Raw genomic sequence first — 17,625 nt, 5'->3', positions numbered from 1 at the left:
AGGGGAATTGGGAGGGGTAGGGGAAGGGAAAAAAGGGAAAGGAAAAAATATGAAAATAGGAAAAAAAATGGAAACAAGGTCTTTTCAAATAGGGAAGGGTGGAGGGGGTGAAGGGAGGGCAAGGGAAGGGGAAAAAAATAAGAACCAAGATACTCATGTAATGGTACAAGATCCCAATGATGAATGTAACTGTATTGTATACCTAAAATGTACCAATAAACTTAATGGGGAACAAAACATAAATTTTTAAAAAGTATTACAGTAGAAGACATGTTGCCATTAATCTTTCAAAATACCCCCCGCAAACACACACACACACACACACACACACACACACACACACACACACACTTTTCTAACATACTTATCCTATCATTCTTGCCACTTTCTGAAGTAATTCTGGAAGTCCTATTTCTTTACGAGGTGTAATCAAAAATACAGTGAATGCCACTGAGTGCCACACAACAGAAAGGCAGACAAATAAAAACATTTTGGTGTGTCTTCATTCACCTTATTTACCAGATCTGGCACTGTGCAATTTCTGACTTCTTCAAAGTCAAAATGAGCATAAAAGGTAAACATTTTTAATTGATTCAGAACATCAAGGCAGCCACAAAAGCACAACTAAAGATGAAAGAGGACTTCCAGTGCTGCTTTAGGAAGTGCCAAGGATGGTGGGATAAGCAGGTTCAAAGGAAGGAGCAGGATTTTGAAGCTTAATGGCAATGTGTCTTTCACTGTAATAAATGGTTGAATATTCACTGTATTTTTCTATCACACCAAGTTTAGCAAACTTAGCTATTACATACAGCTCAGAATCACTATTCAAATCTTTCTCAGATAATTCACTTTGTAAAGCCAGAATTTTATTTTATTGTATAAAATTATAATTTAACTGTATCATAAACTGAATCTTTTTCTCGGGCTGGGGATTTAGCTCCGTGGTTCCACCGCCTGGCTCGCAAGCGCAAGGACCCAAGTTCAATCCGCAGTACAAAAAAAAAAAAAGAATCTTTTTCTCCATTGACAGACTTCAGAAAAAAGTATCTACATCCAATACACTGTCCATTTTTTAAGTATTTCCTACATTTCTTTGCAATTTTAAAACCTTTATTTAGAAATCGTATCAGTTCATTTCTAGTAGCTAAGTAGAAAAATTTTAAGCCACAGGGTACCTTAAAAGTTCATCAACTTATCATAACCTCCTAATTCCAGGAATGTAAAACATAATTAAATCTTCAATTCTTCTCTCAACATTTTCTACTGTGCTAAAATGAATTCCCATCCTGCAACTATGAACAAGAAGAAAATTTTACTTAAAATATTAAGAGAAAAGATCTCATTATTTAGTATTAGATTAATAATCTATAATTCTGATCTTAAAAATATCTATAGCTGCAACCTCTCCAACTTGTCAATTCCCAAAGAGATTAATAACAGATGTAATTAACACCTAAACTTAGAATGACTGCCATTTGGAACAAACTATGTTAACAATAACTTCACCACAGTCAAATAGATCAACCCATCACCCTTTATGGTTCTGACTAAGGTTAATGAGCACAATTTGTCATAAATTTTCCAGGAACTCTGAAACACAGAATTGAAATGAAAGGCTATTTTTTCCTAACACTTTATAAAAATAAGATACAAGCTAGAGTTGTCATCTTTGGAACTTGGCACCTAGCTCAGTATCTGGCAATATAAATGTCATTAAGTATACTTATGGAATAAATAAACAAACAAGTAATCCAATGCATGACCACCACTCAGCTCCCTGCCATATGCTAAGCAGTAAATATTTTAAATTATATTTAATAAAGTGGAATACATTCAAACTATTTTTATTCCTATAAATAAAGAATTATTTACTTAAGAATCTCCAATGTAACAGCTGGTCTTTCACAAACCAATAATTTAGCTAATAATTTTCTGTAATTTGTTCATTCAAGAATTTTTCTATATGAAATTTACAAATACACAGGAATCCAAGTTAAAAGTTTCTTTGTAATTAGCAACACAAAGATATGCACATATTTGATCTTAATAATAGATTTACTCATGAAATTACTTTTTAAAATAGCTAGAAATGTGAGAGGATGAAAATATGTAAGGAGATAACTATTAAGTGTTCACAAATGTTCTTCCACTCCAAAATTTGTGACATCAGAGATAAGACTTTCTGTATCTATCACTGACTTCCTCTTCATGTATCTAGAAAGAGTTCAACACGCTTTACAAAATCCATTACATTTTAAAATCATTTCCAATATCTGCTACAATAAATCAAGAAATCCATTTATTCAAGGTTACTTATGGAGAATTAATCACATAGAAAATTTTAACAACTCCTTTTTCAAAAATTAAAGCACTTTACTATACTTGGCATAGCTACTCTTAATGATGTGCATTCAAAGACTGAAAGCATTAAGAGCATATTATTAAAATTCATGGAGTTAGGCATAAATAAGTTTTACTATAACGAATTCTCTGTAACAATATTCCGGAAAAAAAAACCAAAACATAAACACAATATAATCTCCTTTGGACTTTTCCTCTACTTAAGTGGCATTATGTAACAAAGAGACTTGTTCCAAGAAACGAGTATGTTACTGAACATAACCTCAGGAACATGTAATCAAAAAAATCTGAAAAAGTGAGACCAAGAACACTGAGAAACAAAAACATATATTTCTCCATTAAATCTGACTTCTGAAACCTATTTGCCTCATTTTGAGGGCATATTTACTCAGAAGAGAAAATTACACAGGTCAGCTACGCAACATTTAGAGCCTTTATTAAGAAGGTACAGGGCCACGGGTTTAGCTCAGTGGTTTCACCGCCTGCTGCACAAGCACAACGACCCAAGTTTGCTCCCCGGTACCAAAAAAAAAAAGGTACAGTCGTCAGACCAAAAGCCACCCATCACCATACAACCTTATTTCCCACCTAAAATTAATAAGAATATATTTTATTGTAAATATGACACTGAGGCAATATACCAAGAATTAAAGTACAATCTTAAAGTTTTAATTTCACACTTTGAATACCAAAAAAGCAGTAATTCCTACAACAATGAAAATATGATGAATTAACTACACAGAAAAAAATATTTAAGCCATTTCATTCTTAATACCATACAGTAAAAACATATGTACTTAAAATTTCAGTCGATAGATAGCATACTTCATAAGATTATTATTCATTTAAAATAGTACAAATGTTTACAAAGAACATTTAACTTAAATTTCATAGTTGCTTATAAAATGGTACTTGCAAGACTGACCTATGTAGAGAAGTGAGTATCTTGCCAAGAGATGGTAAACTATAAATATAAATCACAATGTTAAAAACTTCATGGTGCTCTATAGGAAAATCAATAAAGACAAGTCAATCTTTCTGGTGGGGGAAATACTTAGCACTACAAATTTAAAGTGTAAATTTAAATACAAATTTCAAAAAGAGTAAATTTAAACCTCTCATTGCCACATAATCATCTATGTTGTGAAAAAAATAATGTACTTTTTGAGTATGTGTACATCAAAACTAAAAGTTAATTTTTACTTTTTTCCTTTATTGCCAACTTTCACTGCATGTTTAGGTTTTGGTTGCCAGAGAGCATTTTTCACAAATCTTGAAGCTGCACCTTTGTCCAGCTTGCCAGCCTTTTTCTTGTCTGTTATTTCCTTGACTTTGTTCATGTATACTCTGATTCTTTCCTTAGAGACAAAAAAAAGAAAGAAAAGAAAGGCAATGGATTTACTGAGCTGTTCACCACTACTAAGTTTTATTATACTATTACACTACACCTCAGTTAAATTCAACAGATACGTATTTATTGCCTATTAAGTGCATAGCACTAGTAAAAGGGAACAGGATAAACATGAGGCCATGCTTTCCAGGAGTTCATATTCTAGGGGAAGGACAGATACTGAAAAGTCATTTCAGAAGTGTTTTGAGTGTTTCCAAAGAAAGAATCATACCAAGATGTTACCACACAGATGAACGCTGAATTGCTTACATGTGGCTTTACATCTTTTTAATTAGCATTAACCCAAATCCATATATTAACTGTTTGTATATGAAGACCAAAATCTAAAATCTGAGCTCTCATACATGTACAATATATGAACTAAATTCTGTTATAATTTTTCTAAACAAAAAAATAGATGAGGCAGATTTAGCTGTTTATCTTTTTATGTTAGCATCTAGTGTCACAATTAAAACAGGAAGAATGAAAACAAGATCTTTTATTCAATTTCATAATTCTGATTGATAAAGGCATAAAATTTTCTAAATATATAGTTCTAATCAGACTTTACAAGGTGAGAAACATAATATATTGCTGAACCACTTTGAATCTTCTGAGACATTAATCAGTATAAATGGCTATCCTATACTTCAAATGGAGAAATAAAGTTGATGAGAGCCATAAAATAGAACAGAGATTGATCACTGCTTAAAAGCAAGTTTCATTAAAATAATGAAAATAGTTATATAAACATACACAGAAAAATGTAAAACCTTAGTTTTCATTGTAAAAGGTCGGTAACTATTCGAAACCCTCCCCTGGCTCCCTCTCCCTCAGAGTACTGTAAAAGCCACAGTCCTTGAGATAGAAGACACCAAGGGGAACACATACCCACGCCAGCCCTGCTTTGGGGCCTTTGCCCAGCTTATTCTTCTGCCTGGAATGATCTTCCTCAAATACCTACCCAGCTACTCCCTCTTTTCTCCTAGTCTACTCAAATGTTAACCCTGTCAGTGAGGCCCCGACCTCACTCCAATCCTCCTTACTCTGTTCTACATTTTTCCCCATAATATATAACTTTTTAATATACTACATATTCATGTACTTATTGTTTATTTTGTTTGTCTCCCTCCATTCCATATAGTGTGAGGTCTGCCACATTCTTCACCACTGCTCACTGAAAAAATCATCTAGCTTAGAAATAATGCCTGGCTCCTAGTAGGTAATCAAATATTTGTTGAATGAATAGTGACTATTTTCAGTGCCTTTCCCCATTTATGATGTATATGGTAAAGAGGTATCCAATCACAATAATTCTGTGATTGGGCCTGGGATTTAGCTCAGTGGTTCCAGCGCCTGCCTCGCAAGCACAAGGTCCCGAGTTTGATCCCCAGTAGCAAAAAAAAAAAAATAACTCTGTGATCAATTAGTGATATCTATCCCAAGGTCAGAAAAGGGGACTAGGCTTTTGTATGCTTTTTATTTGCAACCTTTATACAGAATATCAATGCATTCCTCCACAGAGTGGGTTCTGAGGGAGAAAGCAGAAGACAAAACTGATTATTCTTAATAAACTTGTGTTAAAGGGAAAAAAGAATTTTATAAATGTAAAGTCAATTTTACAAAGCTGAAAACAGACAGTAAAACCTATACTTCTTAAGGTTTAAGCCAGTACAATTGGTCAAACCAAAATCTGCATATCACCCTGCTTTATGCCTTTGCTTTAAATATTTTTCCCAACTGCTGTATTTAAAAATGAATTTATTTTTCCCTCAAAAACTTTAAAAAATAAAATGTTAACTGTTAAGGCCACATATTTAAAAAATGAAAACAAGAAGTTTTGTTTACTCATTTTCTAAAAATAAATGACCAAGTGCTTTACTAAGTTATAAATAACATACATATCAATTACCATAAGACTTGAGAAAAAGAATACAATGTCAAGTGCATTTCACATATATATATCTACTTTATATTTTATAAACACAAAGAATAAATTTATTAATATTCTTATTCATAAAGCCAAGTCAAAAAGGTAACCCTAAGTTTGATGTCTAATTTTTCCCTTCAAATTGGATGATTTAATATTTGAAGTCAGCAAAAACTCCAAGATATCAGACCTTATATACTGTACTTATACATCTAAATGGAATACAAAGACAAACCTACAAGATTTATTACAAGCTGTAAATATGTCACTAATGCAGAATTACTGGACAGTACACATACAGCTGGTGCCAAAAAAGCTTTTAGCTTTGTTGCTGAATTGGATTCTTTACTGCTGAGAAAATGAATTAATGGAGGAATTGAAAAGGTGGGGGAGAAACTTTCCCGTCTTTGCTAGTAAATCAACTAGAATATACTTTTAAGAATTGTGTAAGAGTTAAAAGAAAAAAAGCAGCCCCAGAGATGAACAAGATTTTAAGAATTTATAGGAAAAATAATATGGAAGTTATAAATAACTACTAGAATCATAATATTTTCCCATCCAGGTTTATATAATATATGGAACACCAATTCTATGATAAAGGTAAGAGAAAGAAAAACCAAAGACATGATAAGATCTGGCTCACTCATAATTTCAAATCTAATTTTGTTCTCCATAATTAGTGTGATAAAGATAGTGACTGAAATTTTGGAAATACTGTAATAGACACATAAAATAAAAATAAATTAACTGAAATCTTACCAATTCCTGCTTTACTGGATGTTCCTTAGGATTGACTCCTTGAGTTGCCAAATAAACTGTAAGAGAAAGATTTCATGGAATAAAATGATACGTATATGAATAAAAGCATTCTAATAAAGAAACTCTAGTTACTCACAAAAAGGGCAAGTCCCACTGATAGCTAATTAAATTTTAAGTTACTGAACTTCTATGCATTACTAATACAATACTATGTAATATATGGCTCATAGGTAGCTAGTATGCTGATTTAAGAGAAATAAAATATCTGACTGTTAAAACTGTCATAAAGTATAATGGTATATAAATTGTATGCATTTAAAAAAATAAATCACACAATAAACTGACACAATAAATTATTAGCTTTGCAATTAACTCCAAAGTAATATACATACCCCAAAACATTGAATTTAATGTGTATGCAGAAACTAAATCCACTTTAGCTTGTTCAAGTGGGTCCAACTAATAAAAATGAGAAAGAAAAAAGAAATACACAAACTTTGAACACCATCAGATAACATTTTAAACTCTCACAAAGCACAGTGTATCAAAGAAATTTTTTTCACTTCCTATAATCCAATAACCAAATGATCTGGAAATAATTTGCAAAAAGAAGTGTTCTTGACCAGTGAATTTTACCCACAAATTTTCACTTCAGGGTATCATCTTTAGTTAGACAAGAAATGTGTATAATCCAAGAAAAATTCTTCTGAATTATTTTAATTTCAGGAGTTACGATCTGGGCTTTCATGTCAAAAGTAATTTTTCAATATAAACACTGTACATGATGCATTTATGTATAAGAAGCAGGCTAAAATACTTAGGCAATACCACAGACAGAAGAAACATAATGAGATTTGTTTTAGACTGTCAAAGTCAATTTACTGTTTTTGTCCTATAGAGTTTCCAGAAACCCTGATAACATCATTGTAATACTTAAAAGGTCAAAGATAGAATCTGTCAAAAAGAATGCTGTGAGTGCTCCTTGTTTTTCAATACAAAGACAAAATAAAAATATATTTAAGAAATAATTTCTCAGACTGAAGTTTTTGCTTTGGGTTTTCTTTTTTTGCCTTAAAATACCCAAACACTTAAAAAACTGAAATAAAGGGATAAAAAAGCATAAATCCCTAATTTATTTTTTCCATATGTATCATAAAGTAGCACCCTATCTGTGAAATTCATTTTTAGGAATTACATACTTAAAATATACCTTCTGCAACAACTCATTTCTTGAAACAGACATCATGGTCTTCAGCATCTCATCCACAGCACCTATGGAATTCTCAAATGTTGACAAATACTCATGAATTTCTACTGGATAGTCTTCATTAATTTCTTCCCCTGCCATTATGACCAACTGGAAAAAAAATAAATTCTTAGAATTCGTATCAGAGATAGAAGTCATACCAAAAGATCAAAATTTCATTTATTTCAAAAGCATTAAGAGTTAAAACATGAAGATAATTAAACAAATGTTCTTAGAATATAATTCTAGAGCAACTACAGTCCAACCTCCCCTGTTCTTAAATTGCCTGGGGGGGAAGAACTCCCTCAAATATATTAACAATATACCTATCAAACTCTCAATACTTCTACAGTACTAAAAACAGGATTACAAACATGAGATATCAAAATCCTACATTTGAAAAACTTTTTATTGAAGTTAAAGACCAAGAAAAGCAATAAAAATCTGATAAATACATCCCCTAATATCTGCTGAAGAAATAAGCAAAGTGCTCTTTGAAAAGCTAATATATTATAGTCTTTCTAAATTTAGGTATTGATCTAGTAGCACGTTATATTAAGCTAAAAAAATAAAAATCTTAGGTTGAAAAATCTTGATCATTTATCACTAAAATTATTTTTCCAGCCCATGCATATTTATATGTATATTCCTTAAGCTTCTTTAAAATATTAATAAGAAATTCAGACAGTCCATAAATCATACAAAGTCTGCAAGCGGAAAAGAGGAAATGTGGGAAAAATAAACTATCTGGTTTTCATTCAAGGTAGAGCACACCCTGACAGCCTTTCTTTTAAAATTCACATTTATATCATAATAATCAATACGTGAGAAACAGCAAAATTCACACAATGCATAAAGTAAAGTATCCAAGACCAAATTTCAGAAGCAATTCCAAGTCATATGTAATATCTTTAGGTTAAAAAAAATTTTTAGCAGAAATACCTCCTTCATTACATGCTAAAAAGAATAGCAATAATGTGTATAATGGCAAGTAGCACAGCAGAATGGAAGTAAAGGGATGGCTTTCCATCTTGCTTGATCACTGACTTTGTCACCTTAGATAAATCAATGAATCTCTCTGGCCTCAAATTCCTCATCCATAAAATAAGGCAGTTGGTCTAATGATCTGTAAAGTACCTCAAAGTTCTAAATGTCTTTTAGATTTTTAAAGTACTATTTGATTATTTAGTCATAATATATCAACATTTCCTCTCAATGAGTATATTACCCTGAGACATTTGGTTTCATTTAAAAAAAAAAAATGACGTCCATCTGACTATCACTACTTGAGCTGTAAAGTTACTATCCAACTACTGTTCAATCAGCAATTAAACAAAGACTGTAATAATTATAAAAAAAACCATTCAGGGAAGAATTGTGACTCCTATTTCAAAGGGTAGCTGAAAATATGCATTTGCCCCTCAAAATGATCCAAAATGACAGAAAAGCTAAAACAAATATACAAATAAAATGCTAGAAATCAACAATGGCACATACACATCAGCTGAGCTCAACAGTAGAAATTCTGTAAACAGAATAAGCAAGATCAAGCTGATAAGCAAGAGTCTAGGAACCTTTTAAACAAGAGAATCAGAATCTAATAACCCCAAGGGCCTGAAGGGCTGAAAACAGCTAAATCAATCTCCAGATCTGTGAAAGAATGGATGGCTCCAGCATTCATTGTCCAGATAAAGGTATAAGGACAGAGATCTACTACACATACAGAGAACACATATTTCCTCTTTTTATGTGGAATTTGAAACCAATAAATTTGAAAATGTGGTAAGAAAGGCATTCTGGAGGAAAATCCAATTAATAAAACTAAAAAGAATTATACAGACCTTTAGCCAAAAAAAAAAAAAAAAAAGCCACAGACCTCCATAAATGCTCCAGGCCTAGAAGATTTTATCACTAACTTCTAAACCTTTAAGAAACAATTCCTACAGTACTTAACTGTTCATAGTTAAATGGGCTATTGGAAGGTGGTAGAAACTGTAGGAAATCCAGCCTACTTGGAGGAAGTAGGTCACTTGGGCTGCAGCCTGGAAAGGTATATCTTGTTAGACCCTTCCCTCTCTCTCCTCCCTCTCTGCTTCCTGGCTGGCACTAGGTGAACAGCTTTCCTCCATCTAGCTCTTGCACCATGATGTTCTGCTTTGCCTCTGGCCCAAAATAATGAAACCAGCCAACCAGACAACAAATCTTCTGAAACTATGAGCCAAAATAAACCTTTCCTCCTTATAAGTTGCTTATGTCAGGTATTTTATCACAGCAACAGAAAGCTGGCTAACACAAGTGCAAATAACTTTTAGGATTAGGAATGTTCAATGTTAGCAAGGATATAAAATAAAGGTAAAATATAAATTGGTACATATTTTTTAATGCATGTATCCTTTGACTCAGGAAATTCTTTTAAGAATCCAGCCTACAGAAATCCTTATACATATGTATATAAATTTATTAAGATAGACTTCTCAGGCTGGGGATTTAGCTCAGTGGGACCACGCCTGCCTCATAAGTGCAAGGTCCTGAGTTGGATCCCCGGTACTGCAAAAAAAAAGGACTTCTCAAACTCTTCTCAGAATTTCTTCTACTGTCTTGCATCAGGTTTTCTCTTTGCTAGGTCATTATTCCTAAGAATAAAACATTTTATTTCTCCATCTAAGACAAGACACAGAAAAAACATCCTGACTTTGTATCCTCCTCTCTTACAGATTGATCTTAAATGTTCCCTCAAGGCTCATGTATTGAAGGCTTGGTCCCTAGCCACAGTGCTACTGGAAGTAGTGGAACATTTAAAAGGTGGTGCCTAATGGAAAGAAGTTAGGTCCCTAGGGGGACACCCTTGAGGTGATGTTAGGACCCCAGTCCTCTCTGATTCCTTGCCACAATGAGATTAAGCACCTTTATTGCTCCTCCACCATATAGTCACCACCATGATGTTCTGCATCATCACAGGCCCCAAAGCAATACAACCAAGCAACCATGGGCTGAAAATTCTGAAACTGTGAGCCAAAATAAATCTTTTTTTCTTATAAGTTGATTATCTTGAGTATTTTGTTACAGTAATGGAAAGCTAACACAATCTCCAGCTAAAACCCTATTGCTGCTCTCTTTCACAACAAACTCCTCAAAAAGGCTGCTTATATTAAGTCTACAGTTCTCCTTTTATTTTCTCAGAAGCCCTGCAAATAGGCCCCCTACTTTTCACTTAAAATTGCCCAACAAGGGCCAGGGATTTAGCTCAGTGGCACTGCACCTGCCTTGCAAGCACAAGGTCCTGAGTTCGCTCCCCAGTACAAAAAAAAAAAATTGCCCATCAAGATCATCCCCACTGCCACATTGTTAATTCAATGGCCAATTATCATTTCTTTTTGGTACCGGGAATCGAACTCAGGACCTTACGATTTCAAAGCAGGTGGCAGAACCACTGAGCTAATCCCTGGCCCTAGATTATTCTTATCAAGACATCATTGACTCCTTCCCCTTGGTTTCCAGAACATAACATTTTCTTAGCTTCTCTTCTTCCTCACTGGCTGCTTTCTTGGTCTCTTTGATGCATTCTTCTCATGTCTTCAGCCTCAACCTTATTAAAGGGCCCAAAGGCTGTCCTTAACTTTCTTTACTTTTCTAATTTACTCTTATGTGAGCTCAGGGCTTTAAATTACATTAATAAACTAATGACTCCCAGGTTTGTTTTCCTAGTCCTGACTTCTCCATTTAACTCTAAATTTACATTTCCAACTGCTTGCTCTGTTATCTCTCATAGGATATCTAATAAATTCTCAAATGTAACCTGCCCAAAGCCAAATTCCTAATCTTGTCTACTAGTCTTCCTCATCCCATTTCACAGCAACTTTCCAATTATCCTGACTCACTTTCTAATTATTCAGACCCAAACTTCAGAGAAAACCTTGACTATTTTCTCTTAATTCATCTTCAAAACATATCCAGAATCTACTATCACACTGGTCCATATCACCAGCATGTTCTGCCTGAATTGCTGCAATAACCACCTAAATGGCCTCTTTGCTTCCAGCTAGACGGTATAAGAAAGCAATCAACAAAAAAGGGAGATCCCAGCCTCCAGAGAAGTTGGCACAGTTTTAGAGATAGGAGCAAACAGACAACCAAGAGGCAGTACTGAACACACCCATCAGAGGATATGAAGCTACCTTTGTTTTTGCCTGTTGTTTACTTATATTACTTATGATTAGAATTTAAATTATTGGCTGAAACTTGCACCTAGTGATACATACACATTTGCATGAGGATATATATTTTTCCCAGATTACATGGGTAGTTCTAAAAGAATTAATTACATGTGAGCCAGAAAAAGAAACTGGAGTTCATATGGGCAAAGGTTATTGCTTTTCTCTGTTTAGTATGTCTTGAAAGAAAACATTTTTACAGGAAAATAATTTTAGGTATTAATCTTCTTGAATTTTTTCAGTATGTATTAACAAATTAGGGGCTCTGAGGGGTCCTTTCAATAAAAGAGTTGCTTAGCTTTAAAAAATACAATAAAATAGGGAGATGGGTCTTTCTCAAAGGGGAAGGGGATCAAGAGATGGAGGGAAGGAAGGGAAGGGAAAGGGGATTAAAAAAAGGATTAAGATGTGTTCACATGTACCAACTCCACACAAGCAATGTAAACATTTAGTGCAAACATACAAAAAAGAGAAGAGCAAGCGATGGATGGAGGAGAGAGGAAGGGGGGGAGGGAAGGAAAGCAGGGAGAAAAGAGGATAAAAAAAGAGTAAGATGTATATTTATCTCAGTAATGTCTCGCTAAGAAACTTTCAAAGGCTTTCCACCTCACTCAGAGTAAAGACAAAATCATTACAGTGGCCTCAAAAAGCCAAACACACTCTCCGTGACTCCCTGTCACCTTTGTGACCTTATCTCTTTCCACTCTCCCCCTGCTCATTTTCAGTCCAACTACAATAGTCTTACTCCTCTTCCCCTCATGACTTCAAGAATTGTGCCTACCTCAGGGCCTTTGTATTTCTTCTCTCCTTCCTAGAATACTCTCTTCCCCTCCTCCACCCCAACCAACAGCTTCAAAACTCATTATTTTACCTTCACCAGATCTGTGCTCAAATGTCACCTAGTGAACTTTTCCTGCCTGTATCACATCACAAAAAAAGTAGGACATATAATGAACTTGCTGATGAAAGGCAATGTAACACACTCAGCACTGTTGGAAGCGCAATCTGAATTTAATTAAGCCTTGACAACTAACTTGCATTTTATGAGAAATATTGTGAATAGAGAAACAAGCCAACACTGTAAGAAAGCAAAGAGACAAACCTAGAATGAAAATTACTCTATAGGACAACTGACCAGGTTTCTGTAGAAAGTCAATGGAAAGAAGAAAAAAAGAAAGAAAACAGAAGGAATACAGAGGAGGAGATTAAGAAGATTTAGGAGACATAACCAAATGAAATGTGCAGAACCTGTTTGGATCTTCATTCAGATAAATCAAGTGTAAAAATATATTTTTGAGAGAAAGAAATCTGAACATGGGCCAGGTATTAAATAATAACAAGAAGTGGCTACCCATTCGGGACCCCTCCTGCCCCTCAGGAGCTTTCCTATCAATAAATATCTTCCTACTTTAAAAAAATAATAATAAAATAATACCAAGAAGTTACTGATAATTTTATAATCTATGAACATGGCATTATACATATACAAGAAAATGTTCCTGTCATTTAAGAATGCATACTCAAGTACATGGAGTAAAATTACATAACATCTTGTATTTACTTTAAAAGAAAAAACCAGGGCCGGGGATTTAGCTCAGTGGTGTCACGCCTGCCTGACAAGCACAAAGTCCTGGGTTCCATCCCAGCACCAGAAAAAAATAAATAAATAAAACAAAACATCACTGGGAGGTATGGCTATGAAAGGAGAAAGGAGGCTCTTTCATAATAGTCATTCCCTCATGCTTGGAATAACCCCTCCCCATCCATCTCCTCACTCTGAGCCTAGAACAACCTATTAAACCTTTAAAACCCATACCAAATGCCCCCTCCTTGTATTTCCCCAATGAAGATAGTCTCTTTATCCCATTTTTCTCCCGAGGTTCTCTGAATATACCTCCAATAATCTCAGTCATTCGTGTGTGACTTCTCCAGACAGTTACCATATATCTATCAGTAATACTGTGTATCTAGATAAATCCAAAGGTGTCAGTCCTCATTTTCCCTGATCCATCAGCTACATTTGATGAAACTGAATGCCATTATTTCACCCTGAAAGCCATAGCACCAGAAAACAAACTATCCTTGTCCCTTGCTGGTTTTTTAGTCTATCCCTTTTTCTGGTTCTTCCTCAGCTACTTAATTTGTAAATGCTAATACACCTAAGGAATCAGGCCTTGTGCCATTTCTCTTTTCTGTCAATATTCACTCCTTTAATGACAGGCACTAATCTCATGACTTTAAATACTATCTATTCACTGACAACTCTCAAAAGTTTGTTCCTAGCTATGACCATTCCGCTGCACTCCAGGCTCATATACTCAACTGCCTGCTCAACATTTCCATTTGGACAACTAACAGATATCTCAAACTTAACATGTCAAAACTGAACTCCTAATCTTCTCCCATAAGCCTGTACCTCCCACAGTTTTCCATGTCTCAGTTAATGGTAATTTTACTCTTTTAGTTACTCAAGCTCAAAGCTTTGGCAATTACCTTATACTCAAACCCACATTTAATCCATAAGCAGACCCTGTTGGCTTTACCTAAGAAACACATCCAAAATTGAACTATGCTATTCAACATCTTCACTTCTTTCCTTCTATTAAGATGCTATCATTTCATCTGAATTATTACAACACCTCTCTAATTAGTCTCCTGGCTTTCATCTACCCCACCTTCCAACAAGTTATTCTTAACATAGCAACCAGAGTAATCCTATTAAAACCTAAAACTGATCACATCATTCTTCTGCTCAGAACTTTCCACTGGTTATTTACTCAGTAGGCTCTTCAAGGTAATTATCCCTAAAGTAAAAATAATAGTATAGTTGTTGTGCAGATTAAGTGAATAATATAGGCATATTTTTTAACACAGTGCCTGGCTACCATTTAAAACACTAGCTGGTAATATTAGTCATTATTTTACTAAAGTGAAAATGATTCCAAAAAATCCTAATCCAATATGGGCTATTTAGAGCCACACTTAAAGGGTCAAATGTTCAGAAACAGCAGCTAAGCTAATATGTATGAAGAGCCATTTGAAAAGTTAAAAGCTGTTAAGTAAAAATTTTACCACCTCTAAATTGTGATATATAAAATACAGCTATCTGAATGTAACTATAACATCTTTTGACTCTAAGAATTTATTTTGAAAAATCACTGTTCACACCGTCATTATTTTATATTCCAACAAAACAATGAATTATATTATTTCCACCACCTACAAGCTGTTCTCTGAACGGGATTGTTATTTTTGAAATAAAAATATATGGTCAAGTTTTGGTTCCGCCTATTACCAGTCAGTCGAAATGGGTTAATAAATGAACATTTCATTGCGACAGACATATCTTTATCAAGCTAAAATCGAACTGAAATTAACAAACATGAATATATTAAAGCTGTTTTCTAACATAAGTCTGAGTCACAATGAACTTTCTTGGGCCATAAATTTAAAAATGCCCTCTTGAAAAAAAAAATGCCCTCTTGAGATCATCCACTACAGATTTTAACTGAAGGTCAATATCAGCCCACAATTTCAGATGGGCTAATATGGCGGGGGCAGATAGTCTGTAATCATAAATGTGAATGATAAACGAGAGTAACATTTTACTCCCCTACACTTTCCTCCTTAGCCTTTCTCCCTAAAGGCTAAAGTCAGCTGAAAGCTGTAAAGTCGTGTATTTTTATTTCTTGCCGCCCAATATTTGAATGAATGCAAAATTAACAAAGAAAAAAGAGACAGATCGAACCAAGAGAGAAATGACAGGCCAGGGTAAATCAAACTCAGCAAGCAGCCACAAGAGGAAGTGGGGGTCCTGCAATAATGCTCCCAATAACACTTAGCTGCCACAGATCTCAGTCCCGGAAGGCTACGCAGGCCCACCCCACTCCTATTCTGGCCAGAGATGAAAGAGTAACCCAAGGACAGAAGTGGGCCTTCGCAGAAGCACGAAAAAAACTCCAACAGCTTTGAATAATACCTCTAGACCTTCGATTCCCGGCTCCTAAACGGTCGCGTGATGATGACGTAACGGCGCCGGCTCTGGCTGCAGCGCGAGCGTCGCACTCCGATGAGTTCACGCTGGTCGCCTGGTCTTTCGGTTGCTTTGCCTGCGGCCTGAAACGCGGTGTTCTTGACGGCAAGGATGTGAAAGGAATTTGAGCAGAGGCTCTGGACACCTTTACGTAGGTTTGTTCGGCGAACTTCCACCCCGAATACAAGTTGAGCATAGTTAACTAGAAAAGAATGTTAATAAAGCTTTGTTCACTTTTTTACTTTGGCTGACGTGCCTTTAAGGGCCCTGGTTTTTACTACATTCTACCTACCTCAAAATTAGGTTTCTAGAGTAGCTTCCCAAATTATCCTTGACAAAAGGACGAGTTCTTTAGTTTTTCAGTCCATCGCTGAGATACTTTTTTAAATACAGAAAAAATGAATGCTAGAATAACGAAACATGCAAAATCTAAGCTCAGATTTTTAATTACTGGTATTAATACAGGTAAAATTGCATTGGTAAAAAATCAAAACGGCTGGGGATTTAGCTCAGTGGTTTCAACGCCTGCTACGCAAGCGCAAGGACCCGAGTTCGATCCCCGGTACCAAAAAATATATATATATATATTACAAAAATCAAAACAAAAACCTTACTTAGTGTTCAAGTTGCATTGTTTGATGTTTGTCACTTTTTATCGTTCCCTAGTCATAATTTAACAAAAATTATGAACAAATAGTAATTAATATACTGTATTAAATACCCATAAAAGCACTTTGAAGAATTGCGGTATATGTCAGTTCTCCAAGTTCTTAAAATGACAAATAATTTTTGTTCCTGGTTTGTTATTATATAGTTGGATTAAAGACCGAGCCCCTAGGGCCAGGGATTTAGCTTAATGGTTTCGTCGCCTGATGCGCAAGCTCAAGAACCCGAGTTCGATCTCTGGTACCAAAAAAAAAAAGACTGAGCTTCTTGCAGTGTTTGCAAGGATAGTGCGCATTTTTTTTCATACTATGGTATAGAAATGATTTTCGGGTAGCTATGCTGATAGAATAGAGTTTAAAGCTGTTTCAGCAAGTTTAGAATATTCATTTTTTTTTTTTTTTGGTACTGGGGATCGAATTCGGATCCTTGTGCTTGCGCAGCAGGGGTCAAAACCACTGAGCTAAATCCCCGGCTAGAATATTCATTTTTTAAGTTCTTTCTAAAATGAAAAAAATGATGCCATATTTTCAAAATTTATCCATTCATCATCAGTTGCCACTTCCAACAAATTATCCTTTAAAGTTACCATGAAATGTATATGTTAATGAAAGAAATTAATTCTAGATATATACTATTAGAATCACAATTTCCAAACTAATCTTAATGTCACAAACTGTAATGTGGTCCCACTGCACTTAACTAGTACACAGTTCATAGGACATGGAACTCAACAATATGAGTTTAAAAACATTCAAATAACCTACATCTTATTCAAGAAAATCCGTTCACTGATCACCAGTATTGCAGCAAATGTGAAATTGCTATAAATACCACTATCACCTTGGCGCAGGACAAAATGCAGTACTCTCAGGTTCTGAATTATTCTGGGTTCAGGTTTCCCAGGTCTCAACCTTTGTCATGGTGAAAATTTGCATCCATTTCCCAAAGAGTGATCTACAAATCAATGTCAGTCCATGAACTATTGTTGTAGCTCCACAAAGATATGAGTGCACTAGTTGAGAATAATCA

At 34.7% G+C, this 17,625-nt stretch overlaps 1 protein-coding gene across 1 annotated transcript; it reads right to left on the bottom strand.

Moving 5' to 3' along the window:
* Window positions 1-2,776: 2,776 nt before the first annotated feature.
* C1d (C1D nuclear receptor corepressor) lies at window positions 2,777-16,079 on the bottom strand. Its single transcript, XM_004849948.4, is given in 6 exon segments — window positions 2,777-3,616; window positions 3,618-3,719; window positions 6,441-6,496; window positions 6,833-6,899; window positions 7,651-7,797; window positions 15,877-16,079. Coding segments are annotated over 5 exon segments (393 nt in total). The 5' UTR covers window positions 7,789-7,797; window positions 15,877-16,079; the 3' UTR covers window positions 2,777-3,586.
* Window positions 16,080-17,625: the final 1,546 nt, after the last annotated feature.

This window comes from Heterocephalus glaber, unplaced genomic scaffold, assembly GCF_053883595.1.
Source record: "Heterocephalus glaber isolate CG9 unplaced genomic scaffold, H.glaber_assembly_v1.0 deba00001457, whole genome shotgun sequence".
Classification (NCBI taxonomy): Eukaryota; Metazoa; Chordata; class Mammalia; order Rodentia; family Bathyergidae; genus Heterocephalus; species Heterocephalus glaber.
Note: the sequence above shows the minus strand (reverse complement) of the source record. Positions and strands in the feature narration are given on the sequence as shown.